General features: G+C 50.5%; 2 protein-coding genes across 6 annotated transcripts in view; one reads left to right on the forward strand and one right to left on the reverse strand.

Moving 5' to 3' along the window:
• Positions 1-6,853, reverse strand: part of osbpl1a (oxysterol binding protein-like 1A) — a 76,577-nt gene extending 69,724 nt beyond the window's left edge. The window contains exons 1-2 of the mRNA XM_042331694.1: positions 6,804-6,853; positions 229-351 (exon numbers count right to left, since the gene is read on the reverse strand). Of these exons, the coding sequence (XP_042187628.1) occupies positions 229-349 (121 nt within the window). The 5' untranslated portion in view covers positions 350-351; positions 6,804-6,853. The remainder of the gene's footprint in view (positions 1-228; positions 352-6,803) is intronic.
• Positions 6,124-12,977, forward strand: part of impact (impact RWD domain protein) — a 33,506-nt gene continuing 26,652 nt past the window's right edge. Inside the window, exon 1 of one of the 5 annotated variants that reach the window (XM_042346743.1) lies at positions 6,124-6,297. In XM_042346743.1, the coding sequence (XP_042202677.1) occupies positions 6,154-6,297 (144 nt within the window). In that variant the 5' untranslated portion in view covers positions 6,124-6,153. Of the gene's footprint in view, positions 6,298-11,263; positions 11,411-12,977 lie in introns of those variants that run through there. The other 4 variants (XM_042346759.1, XM_042346754.1, XM_042346750.1 and 1 more) reach the window with 4 other exon arrangements.

A 12,977-nucleotide genomic window follows, 5' to 3' on the forward strand; every position in this document is an offset into this window, starting at 1 on the left:
TATTATTTTTTGAAGGAATTATTACCCTGGAAATGGATCCGTCAATCGACTAACAACCAGGTTCCCACATACTGCTAGGTAAGCAGAGGCATGTGGGGTAAGGAAACTTGCCCAAATTTTATAATTTTTCGCCCCAGATCTCTCGCTTGCGAGGCAAGTGCTCTAATAACTGAGCTACAAGGCTTCAGACATAAAGCCTTTGCTGACCAAAGGAAGAAGAATCTATACCTTTGCAGTTGATATTGAAAGTCATTTCCCCAACTTTCCTCCGATCCAACAGTTGTTTGACTTCCTCCAAAATTCCGTTCCGAGCATCATAAAGCAGCTGGTCCTCAATTTCGCTATTCATTCCTAAATCAACAATAACAATGAATCACACGTGAAAAGATAAAGATCACAACAAGGATTCACTATAGCAAACCTTACATTTGACATTTCATGTCAGGAGGACGTCTCAAAGTACTTCATCTATCTATCTTATATATTATATACACACACTCACACTAATAAAACGACAATGTCTGTCTGCGCTTCAAGAAGGATCTCAATAACCGATTGACATGGAGACATGGTTTACACCACATTAGACAGGTCTCGCATCTGGGAGTGACATGGGCATATTTGTTTTCAGGTATCCCCTATCTTTCATGAGTTTTATGTTTCTTGCTGCAGTTACACCTGGTGGCCACCGAGTCAAAGTGGGCTGTGACATCCTGTGTTATAGAGCACGCACCTAGCCAAGCGGTGGGAACAAGATAAAGAACACAGGTGAAGCTAAGCCGTGGCAACAACAACACAATTACATTTTTAAAACGCCGCGTCCTCCCACTGAGTCGAGCTAAAGACGAAATGTCTGTCTGTGTGTCAATCTACATTCCATATTGGATCTTTTGGTTGCAAGCAAAGCTGCAACGGGTACAGCTAGTTTGATATAAATGGCAATTATTGCGCACCTCAGGCTCTGGCAACATCAACCTCCATGGTTGCACACTACAACTCACCAGTCAGGAAACTAGGTGTCTTGTTCGACCCTTAACTTTCTTTTCTCCCCCACATTCAAGCCATGATCTGCTCTGCCTTCCCTCACCTCCGTAACATCACTCGACTCCGCCACTACCTCACCCCTCAGGCCTCTGAAACTCTTGTTCATACCTTCATCACCTCCAGGCTCGACTATGCAAACGCGCTGCTTGTCGGCCTTCCCAACTCCTCCCTCCACAGGCTACAGATAATCCAGAACTCTGCAGCCCATGTCCTCTCCCGCACCAAACTCCGTGACCCCATCTCCCCCACTCTCGCCCGACTCCATTGGCTCCCTATTCTTCAGAGGATCCAGTTCAAGATCCTGGTCTCACATACAAAGCCCTCCATGGCCTCTCCCCACCCTACCTCTGTGACCTCCTAACCCCCTACCAACCCGCCCGTTCCCTCCGCTCAGCCGGCTCTGGCTGCTCCACGACCCCCGACCCACCCGCCCCACCATCAGCCACTCTGCCCCCAACTTCTGGAATTCCATCCCCAGTCACTCCGCCTCGCCCCCTCCTTAGCTTCCTTCGTCCCGCCTCAAGACCCTCCTCTTCGACCATGCCATCGGCCACCCCCCTTCCCCTCCCCTCCCTTCCCCTCCCGACCCCAGCTCGGGTCTGAAATGCTATACTCTGTCCAGCGCCTTGGGACGTCCTCCCGACGTGAAAGGCGCTACACAAATGTAATCTTGTTGTTGTTATTTTGTAGGCAAATAGTTGCAGCCGATTTGCACACTGGGAGAAACTCCCGTTTCTTTTTGAATCGTGCCACGGGATCTTTAACATCCACCTGAACAGGCAGACTTGGTTGCCTTTGGAGAACGTCAGTGTATCCTCCCCCAGAAGATGGTAATCCACAACATGATAGGTTTACGTGGTTTGTGGAAAGAAAAGACCTGACGTGCCAAGTGAGAGTTTTCTTAAACTGAAAAAAAATAGTACTTTGCAATGACTTCAGTGGGAGTGTTCGGCCATAATATTACCTTACATTCTGTGCCAGTTTTGCTGGTTTACAGCCAACTTTTAAAGCAAGAGACTTATTTTTCCACAAGTCACATGAATTTGTGACTTTCAGTTTGTTAAGTCATGAGAGCTGTTACAATTGGTGTCAATTGTGTGAGAAACGACCGCACTGGCGCAACACGATACGAGAAGAAAGATAAAGCAGAGAACTTAATGCAATTTTACAAAACGTAAAGATAGTAATATCTTGATAACCTCACAGTTTCTGCAAACAATTTTACTAATTGAACTTCTTTGCACTACTGGATAGCGTGCATAATGCATTTGAGACCATATACACTCCTCCAATATATGGTATCAAGGGAAGGGAGTCCTGGCCAACAATCAACCAAAAATGGTGGAGTCCTGTAGCGTATAGTTTCGCCTCGCTAGCGCGAGGACCTGGGTTCGATTCCTGGACAGGGCGAAACGTTGGCCAAGTTTCATTACTCCACACACCTCTGTTTACTAGCAGTAAGTAGGAACCCGGTTGTTAGTCGATTGACGGATCGCTTATTCGGGGGTTAATAATCTCTTCAAAAAAATGATAATTTGATCACTCAATCCACAACTGTTTGTGAGACACTGTTGTGCGCAATTGGCTGTTGCATTTCCCCCCACAAAATATACAGTTAGTTTACTTTACAATATATTCTCTCCCTTACAATTTTGTCCTCTCCCTGTGAAGTGCTCTGAAATTCTCGAAGAAATGGTAAGGCGCTACATAAAATCCAAGGATTATTATGATAAAAAAATTGGCCATTCACTTCATGGCAATTTGCGGGACGTCGCTGTGTGCAAATTGTCTCAGCATTTGCACACGGCAACGTCCCACAAACTCATTGTTACAGTATAATTTGCGAAGCATTTTGAGACGTTCTCCTGACATGAAAGGCAATATATCAAAGGCAGGTATTAGTAATGAATTATTATTACTCCTCACAGCTGGAAGCATAGTGATTGTGTCCACAAACACAGCAGCCAAGTTAACACAGCAATGTCCTACAGCCAATGGAGTCATTGTTTTTGGGGGGTGGGGGGGACACCAAAAGAAACTCGTCTTTTTCAGAATAATCCACGGGATCTTTTAAACTCCGCCTGAACAGGCACACAGGACATGCAGATTGAACTGCCGGTTTACAGATTTTTCCATTTTGATTCTCAAATGCAGGATCCTTCTGCTGGAAGGTACAAAGAGAAGCATTCTTGTAATATTAGGGTTTGGTTACCAAAGCTAAAGCATACACTGTTTTGAGCCATTTACTTGCATGATCTCCCACTCTCCGAAGTAGGGTTACTTCAGGGAACAAAAGGCTAAGTTAACTTCCATCCAGAGCACCAGTCACACATTGATTGATTGATTGATTGATTGGTTGGTTGGTTGGTTGATTGAAAAAAGGAACTCCATGTGTTGAGAAAATAGAAAATAATTTTGCAACTCTTACCCAACATGCATTTATGTAGCGCCCTTCATATGGGGTAGCATCCCGGAGCGCTCGACAGTGGCAGAGTCTGACACCGACTCGGGGGGAGAGGGAGCCGACCATAAGCACGATCAAAAAGGAACGTCTTTAAGGCGGGATTTGAAAGTGGGGAGGGAGGGGGCAAGACGGAGGGTCAGGACGTAGTTGCTGAAGGTATGAAGATTACCCAACCAATCTACTGCAGTCACTCACCCCTGCAACACATTTATAATAATCCTTGCATTTGACACTCTGTCAAAATGTCTCATGGGATATAATGTAAGGTGTAGTGGCTGCTTATTTGTAGGAGAATATGGAAGCCAATTTGCACAGTTATGTGCTTTAAAAGCTGTGAAAGCTATCAAAAGAATGACCAATTTTATTTGAAGGATTGTTGGCCAGGACACCAGGAGAAACTCCCTCCTCCGTTTGAATAGTAACAACAACAAAATTACATTTGTAAAGCGACGTTCACGTCGGGAGGACGATAGCATCATAGAATATATTTCTAATGTCCGCCTGACCTCAGTTTTACATCTGACCACAGATGATTTCTCATCGGAAGGGCCGAACCTTTAACAATCTCCAACAGCTTCCAACAATCTGCGCTCCCCAACGCTGCCTTGGAGTGTCAGCCAAAAAGACTACATGAGCTCAAAGTCCCGACGTGCTGATTGAACCGCAGCTTGAGCGAGACTGACCCCTCCATTTGGGAAAATTGGGGGATTTTAAGCCACTTCAGGTTTCTAGAATGCAGTTTTTCTTGTCATGTCTAAAACACAATACAAACTCACATTCATACAGCACCTTTCACATCAGGAGAACGTCCCCAAAGGCTTTAAAAGTACTGGCTGGGTGTCCGAGCTGGGAATAGGGGCCGAGGGTGGGGGGGGCAGGAAATGACTGAGCAAAGTACGGTCAAAAAAGTAGGTCTTGAGACGAACGTTGAACGAGGGGAGAAAGGGAGTGAGTCAGAGGGACTCGAACGTCTAGCTAACATGTGACTGAATCAGCCGTGCCAGGAAATACCATGTCCATGCAATCCCTCTCATGATACTTGTAGGTCTGGTTCTGTCACAAGTTAATCTGGATTCACGGTGCGATTTAAAGCCTTCTCTCTCTAAATAACCACGAGCTTAATGCAAACAAACTTAACGGGACTGGCACTTTGACTCCAAGACAACATGCACACTTTCCGCAGTAAAACTAGAAAGACGATTTAACACAAAAATACAGTACAATATTATTACCGAACAGCACAAGTTTACACAACACAGTGACTAACTGCTTGATTGCATATAGGGTAAGTCATGTGGACTGAAGCTTGTCTCACGTGGGAAAGAAGAAAGCAATGACCTAATGGGAAAGGGCCATTAGGGTTCATTTAAAGACCAGGGTATTTATATCAAAAAATACTTGAAGGCCAGTATAAGTAAACACCTTTTTTTTAAAAAAAGGTCTTTAAGCACAATCACAAAGAACGTTTGTTGTGAAATTGGGAGCAGTCCTTTAATATTCAGTCACATTGCACCTGATAAACACAACAAAGAGAATAAAATAGGTTACTTATCGAGGCAACGAGCAGCACCTCAAGACTCAGGTAAAATGTTATCTCAAAATAAATGTTATATATTTACCAACATGCAAAAAAAAACCAAATAGAGTTACAAAGGGAGTGAGTGAGGACGGTGCGCACTCACACATATTGATATTCTATTTCAACACAGCAGATAAAATTTTGTTTTAAAACATTTTTTTTTAAATCACAAAAAGGGCTGTGTGTAATGTTTAAGCAACGGTTTGTGGGACACTGCTGTGCGCAATGGGCTGCCATGTTTCTCCCACAAAAATATGCAGTAATTCCCGCTTTACAGTATATTCTGCGAAGCGCTTTGAGTCGTCAGAACAAACGTGATGATGCGCTACATCAAATGCAAGGATTCTTCTGATTATTATTTGCTGTGTTGAAATAGAATATCTCAATCTCCGTGCGTGTGAGTGCGTGCAGGCTTGGGTTTGCCACCATTGATGTCGAATTTCAGCACAGCACATATATTTTACTTAACATTTTTTTCATGTAACAACCCAAATAAACGAAGGACAAAACCAAGAGCCTGGGGGATTGGTACGAACCGCTCCTGCGTTGCAAAGGGATCGAGTGCAGGCACGTGCACATATTACAGCGAACAAAACACTTTCACCGTTTTTTTTTAAAAAACCCAAATTCACAAAAGACCGGGAAAAAAAGGAGCCTGGGGTTGCCACCGGGTGTTGCTCAAGGGAGTCGGTGAATGTTGGGACACACGTACACACCGACGACGACGATGATAATAATAATAATAATAATCCTCGCATTTGATGCAGCGCCTTATCGCGTCTTCCAGACACCGCAAAGCACTTCACGGGAGACACTGTGAAGTGAATCGACCGTACATTTTGCGGGCGAAGCGCTTGCGTCTCAGCGCGGCGAACAAAAACGATTCAATGAGCCTTTTTACTCAGCAAACACCAAAGAGGCAGAAATAATGCAAAAAATGGGTGAAAAATAAAGAGAGGGAGAGAGAGAGGGAGAGGGAGAGAGACAGCCTTCGGTGTGGGGGTTCACCAGCGTTGCTGTGTGCGTACAGGAGGGACCTCGTGCAATAAAAAAAAGGGTCACACAGATGTCGCATTGCCCCTCTCACAGCCCCAATAACAGCGCCAACCGAAACAAACCGTTGCAGCAAAAGGAAAAGGGCGATGGAAACAGAAACAGCAAAGGCGCCGCCACTTACTGGAGCGTTAAGGGACGGAGTGAGGGAAGTGAAGTGAGTAGAGGAGAGAGAGAGAGAGAGAGCGAGAGGTTGAGTGTCCTTTCCACACACAGTACCACCAGAGAGAGAGGGGGGGACTGGACTGTGGCACTGTCTCGCGCCGCTCTGCTCTGCCCTCTCCCCTCTCCCCGGGCCGCCGGCGTTCCACGAATGGAACCCTGCGCCGCCTCTCGCGCCGCTCCGCTCTCCCCTCTCCAGGGCCGCCGGCGTTCCACGAATGGAACCCTGCGCCGCCTCTCGCGCCGCTCCGCTCTGCTCTCCCCAGGGCCGCCGGCGTTCCACGAATGGAACCCTGCGCCGCCTCTCGCGCTGCTCCGCTCTCCCCTCTCCCCGGGCCGCCGGCGTTCCACGAATGGAACCCTGCGCCGCCTCTCGCGCTGCTCTGCTCTGCTCTCCCCGGGCCGCCGGCGTTCCACGAATGGAACCTTGCGCCGGCCGCTGTGCCCCCCCCCCTCCTGAGCTCAGGCCGCGCGCGGAGCCCCGGTCTCCCAGTCACTCACCTCCAACAGCAAGTCAAGCGGTGCAGAGCAACACTGCCTCACGCCGTCAGAGTTGTGGGGGATGTGGGGAGGGAGGGAGGGAGGGGAGGGGATGGGGAGAAGAGGGGAAAGGGAGAGAGAGAGAGACACACACACAAGAGGGATAATAATAATAATAATAATAATAATAATAATACTTGTATGTAATATGGCACCTGATCACATCTTGGCCACGGCGCAAGGCGTAGTGACCGTATGTACTGTAAAGCGTAGCGACCGTGTATTTCGTGGGTGGAACGCGGCAGCCGATCGCGCGCCGCGGGGTCCCCGCACACTGGTGGACGGAGTGAGCCAATTACGATTATTATTGTCGTCGTCATGACTGTTATTTTTTCTGAAGGGACATGTACGCCCGGAAGAGCGATCCGCCAGTCGACTCACGACCGACAATTAACAAACTTACTGAGGCGTGTGTGGAGTAAGGAGACTTGCCCAACGTCTCGTCTCGTCCCGCCGGGGATCGAACCCAGGTCCTCTCGCTTGTGAGGCGAGTGCCCCAACCTCTGAGCTGCGGGATTCCTACCAGGATTGGGGGTGGGGGGCGGGGGCGCTCCAAGCAGGAATTGGGGCTTGTCCAGCTGGGACCACCCTACCCGTCAGGGTTTGGGTGTTTGCAGGGAAACTTCTGGTTGAAATGAACAAGAGAGCATTTCGTCTGTGGTGTTTACTCAGACTGATAAAGTGATGATTGCTGCCTCCCTGGTGGGTTACGTTGGGTTCAGTTGTAATTAAAGGAAATTCCGTTGTTTTATTCAACATAATTAGTAATGGTAATAGGTCAATTCTTACATTTAAAGCAGCACCTTCCATGTTGAGGGGTCACCTCAAAGCACTTCGCAGGATATACACAGTCCTGTAAAATGGAATGACTGTATTTTGTAGGCAAACAAGGCCACCGATATGCACACAGCAACATCTCAGAAACATTCATAAAGGGAATGACCTATTTTATTTGGAGGGCTGTGTGTCAGTCTCTATTACGTGAGCAGAACACAAGGAGAAGCTCCCTTCTCTTTTCGACTAGTGCCGAGAGATTTTTCATGACCGTCTGAACAGGCAGATGTACCTCGATTTAACGTCTCATCCAAATGACAGTACCTCCGACTTGCAGCAGCCCCATCCCTGCACTACACTATATATATTGAAAGTGCCTGCGTGAGGCTAAGAACCCACAACTTTCTGACTCAGAGGCAAGAGCGCTACCAACTGAACCAGGCTGACACTTTACAGTGCAGAATGTCTTGTGAGAATTCAGGTTTATATAATAATAATCCTTGCGTTTGATATAGCGCTTTTCACGTCTTCTTGACGTCAATATATGATACATTGACATAGATAAATGTAAGAATTGAAGTACGTTTAAAACCCCAAGTTCAAGAATCAAGGCACATTTTTATTAAGTTTTAAGTACTGTACAGATACAAATAAAACTTGAGAAGCATTTATGAGGTTTTAAAAAAATAAACATTAGAACTGAGGCACTTTTTATCGAGGTTAAATAAACAGATAGACTGTAAATTGGACTTTAAATACATAATAATCATTGTATTTGATATAGCTCTTTACCACGTCTTCAAGATGTCTCAAAGTACTTCTCAGAGTATACTGTAAGGAGAATTACCTGTATCTTTGGCGAAATACATGGATAGATTGTTAAATTGAAGGTTAAATACATCATAATAATCCTTGCATTTGATATAGTGCATGAGGCGCCTTAAGACTTCTCAACATACTTCACAGAATATAATGTAAGGTGAATTGCCTGTATGTTTTGTTGGCGAAACATACGGATAGATTGTTAAATTGAAGGTTACATAGATACAGTTAAATTGAAGTTTAAATATGTAGGCAGGCAAATTGAAGGTTAGATAGATAGTTAAATTGAAGTGCATTTATGGATCTTTAACAATGAAAACATTATAAATGAGCTGTGTATATGTAGATATATATACATATATATCTGTGGGTGTGTATATGTATATCTGTGTGGGTGTGTATATGTATATCTGGGTGTATATCTGTGTGTGTGTGTGGATATGTATATATGTGTGTGTATATATATATGTATATATGTTTATATGTTGTATACCTGTGTGTGTATCTCTCTCTGGGTGTGAGTGAGTATGTATCTCCGTGTGTGAGAATGTATCTATATATATATATCTGTGTGTGAGTGAGAATGTATGTTCGACCCTCACATGCAAGCCATGACCCGCTCTGCCTTCCCTCACCTCCGGAACATCACCCGACTCCGCCACTACCCCACCCCTCAGGCCCCTAAAACTCTTGTTCGTGCCTTCATCACCTCCAGACTCGACTATGCAAACGCGCTGCTTGTCAGCCTTCCCAACTCCTCCCTCCACAGGCTGCAGATAATCCAGAATAAATAACAGTAATAATCCTTGCATTTGATATAGCACTTTTCACGTCGGGAGGACATCCCAAAGCGCTTCACAGAACACACTGTAAAGTGAATTGACTGTATATTTGTGGGCGAACGCGGCAGCCAATTGCGCACAGCAATGTCCCACAAACAGTCGTGGAATGAAAATGACCAATTTATTATTGTTTTTGGTTTTGGAGGGATTATTATTAGGTGTGTGGAGTAAGGAAACTTGCCCACGGTTTCGCCCTCTGCCTGGAATTGAACTCCGGTTGCAAACTCTGCAGCCCGTGTCCTCTCCCGCACCAAACTCCGTGACCCCATCTCCCCCACTCTCGCCCGACTCCATTGGCTCCCTGTCCTTCAGAGGATCCATTTCAAGATCCTGGTCCTCACCTACAAAGCCCTCCATGGCCTCTCCCCACCCTATCTCTGTGACCTCCTAACCCCCTACCAACCCGCCCGTTCCCTCTGCTGAGCCGGGTCCACCCCGCTCCATGTCCCCGACCAACCCACCCCACCATTGGCCGGAGAGCCTTCAACCAATCTGTCCCCAACCACTGAAATTCCATCCCCCAGTCACTTCGCCTCCTCCTCATTCGCCTCAAGACCCTCCTCTTCAACCATGCCATCAGCCACCTCCCTTTCCCTCCCCTCCCCTCTCCCCCCCTGACCCCAGCTCGGGTCTGAAATGTTGTACGCTGTCCAGTGCCTTGGGACAAATGTAATCTTGTTGTGAATGTGTATACCTCTGTATGTGTGTGTGTATCTCTATGTGTATGTGGGTATCTCTGTGTGTGTGTGTGTGTCAGTGGCTGACTAACTGACTGTCTTGTCTCCAGGGGGACCTTGTCCTGTGTGTGTGTCTATGTGTATCTGTGTCTGTGTGTGTGTCTGCGTTTGTATCTCTCAGTGTGTGTATCTGTGTCTGTGTGTGTGTGTATCTGTGTCTGTGTGTATCTGTGTGTGTATCTCTCTGTGTGTGTATCTCTCTGTGTGTGTGTATCTGTGTGAGTGTCAGTGTGTGGGGGGAGGGGCTGTGAGGGGAGGGGCTGTGGGAGGGGCTGTGTGGGGGGAGAGGCTGTGGGAGGGGCTGTGTGTGGGAGGGCTGTGAGGGGAGGGGCTGTGGGGGGCTTTGAGGGGAGGGGCAGTGGGAGGGGCTGTGAGGGGAGGGGCTGTGGGGGGAGCGACTGTGGGAGGGGCTGTGTGGGTGGAGGGGCTGTGGGGGGAGGGCTGTGTGGGGGAGGGGCTGTGGGTGGGGTTGTGGGGGGAGGAGCTGTGGGAGGGGCTGTGGGGCAGGGGCTGTGTGGGGGGCTGTGGGGGAGGGGCTGTGGGGGAGGCGCTGTGGGGAGGGGCTATGGGGGAGGGGCTATGGGGGGACGGGCTGTGTGTGTTGGGGTGTGGGAGGGGCTGTGGGGGGAGGGGCTGTGGGGGAGGGACGTGGGGGAAGGGCCGTGGGGGAGTGGCTGTGAGGGAAGGGGCTGTGTGGGGGGGAGAGGCTGTGGGAAGGGCTGTGGGGGAGGGGTTGTGGGGGGAGGGGCTGTGTGGGGGGTGTGGCTGTGGGGGAGGGGCTGTGAGGGAGGGGCTGTGAGGGGGGAGCGACTGTGGGAGGGGCTGTGGGGGGAAGGGGCTGTGGGGAGGGGCTGTGTGGGGGGGCTGTAGGGGGAGGGGCTGTGGGGGGAGGGCTGTAGGGGGAGGGGCTGTGGGGGTGGGGCTGTGGGGGGAGGGGCTGTGGGGGAGGGCTGTGTGGGGGGGCTGTGTGGGGGGGCTGTGGGGGAGGGGCTGTGTGGGGAGGGCTGTAGGGGGAGGGGCTGTGGGGGTGGGGCTGTGGGGGGGGCTGTAGGGGGAGGGGCTGTGGGGGGAGGGCTGTAGGGGGAGGGGCTGTGGGGTGGGGCTGTGGGGGAGGGCTGTGGGGTGGGGCTGTGGGGGGAGGGGCTGTGGGGGGAGGGCTGGGGAGGGGCTGTGGGGGGAGGGCTGTGTGGGAGGGGCTGTGGGGGGAGGGGCTGGGGAGGGGCTGTGGGGGGGAGGGGCTGGGGGAGGGGCTGTGGGGGGAGGATCTCGTGCTGAAGCAGTTGAGGTCGTGACCGCTGACGTCACGGATAGAGGCTCTCTGCCATGTGAGCGCCGGCCCCGCGCCTGCGCAGTGTCTGCCTGTCACTGAGGCCAACGGTGAGGCTGAGAATGAGTGAGTGTGAGTGAGTGAGAGAGAGAGAGTGAGTGACAGAGTGAGTGAGTGAGGGGCTGAGGGAGTGAGTGAGGGGCTGAGAGTGAGTGAGGGGCTGAGGGAGTGAGGGGCTGAGGGAGTGAGTGAGAGGCTGAGAGAGTGAGTGAGGGGCTGAGAGAGTGAGTGAGGGGCTGAGAGAGTGAGTGAGTGAGGGGCTGAGGGAGTGAATGAGGGGCTGAGAGTGAGTGAGGGGCTGAGAGAGTGAGTGAGGGGCTGAGGGAGTGAGTGAGGGGCTGAGAGAGTGAGTGAGGGGCTGAGGGAGTGAGGGAGGGGCTGAGAGAGTGAGTGAGGGGCTGAGAGTGAGTGAGGGGCTGAGGGAGTGAGTGAGGGGCTGAGAGAGTGAGTGAGTGAGGGGCTGAGAGTGAGTGAGGGGCTGAGGGAGTGAGTGAGGGGCTGAGAGAGTGAGTGAGTGAGGGGCTGAGAGAGTGAGTGAGTGAGGGGCTGAGAGAGTGAGTGAGTGAGGGGCTGAGAGAGTGAGTGAGTGAGGGCTGAGAGAGTGAGGGGCTGAGGGAGTGAGTGAGGGGCTGAGGGAGTGAGTGGGGCTGAGGGAGTGAGGGGCTGAGGGAGTGAGTGAGTGAGGGGCTGAGGGAGTGAGTGAGTGAGGGGCTGAGGGGCTGAGGGAGTGAGGGGCTGAGGGACTGAGTGAGTGAGGGGCTGAGAGAGTGAGGGGCTGAGGGAGTGAGTGAGGGGCTGAGGGAGTGAGTGAGGGGCTGAGGGAGTGAGTGAGTGAGGGGCTGAGGGAGTGAGTGAGTGAGGGGCTGAGGGAGTGAGTGAGTGAGGGGCTGAGGGAGTGAGTGAGTGAGGGCTGAGGGAGTGAGTGAGTGAGGGGCTGAGGGAGTGAGTGAGGGGCTGAGGGAGTGAGTGAGTGAGTGAGTGAGGGGCTGAGTGAGTGAGTGAGGGGCTGAGGGAGTGAGTGAGTGAGGGGCTGAGAGAGTGAGTGAGGGGCTGAGAGAGAGAGAGAGGGGGGCTGAGAGAGAGAGAGAGAGGGGCTGAGCGAGAGAGTGAGGGGCTGAGGGAGTGAGTGAGTGAGGGGCTGAGGGAGTGAGTGAGTGAGGGGCTGAGGGAGTGAGTGAGTGAGGGGCTGAGTGAGTGAGTGAGGGGCTGAGTGAGTGAGTGAGGGGCTGAGGGAGTGAGGGGCTGAGAGAGTGAGTGAGGGGGGCTGAGAGAGAGAGAGAGGGGGGCTGAGAGAGAGAGAGAGTGAGGGGCTGGGAGAGTGAGAGCGTGGCTGAGAGAGTGAGATAGAGTGAGGGACTGAGAGAGTGAGTGAGAGGCTAAGAAAGTGAAAGTGAATGAGGGGCTGAGGGAGTGAGTGAGTGAGGGGCTGAGGGAGTGAGTGAGTCAAGGGCTGAGGGAGTGAGTGAGTCAGGAGCTGAGAGAGTGAGTGAGTCAGGGGCTGAGAAAGTGAGTGAGTCAGGGGCTGAGAGAGTGAGTGAGTCAGGGGCTGAGATAGTGAGTGAGTGAGGGACTGAGAGAGTGAGAGAGAGTGAGGGACTGAGAGAGTGAGGGACTGAGAGAGTGAGGGACTGAG

Source organism: Callorhinchus milii, unplaced genomic scaffold (genome assembly GCF_018977255.1).
Source record: "Callorhinchus milii isolate IMCB2004 unplaced genomic scaffold, IMCB_Cmil_1.0 Scaffold2, whole genome shotgun sequence".
Classification (NCBI taxonomy): domain Eukaryota; kingdom Metazoa; phylum Chordata; class Chondrichthyes; order Chimaeriformes; family Callorhinchidae; genus Callorhinchus; species Callorhinchus milii.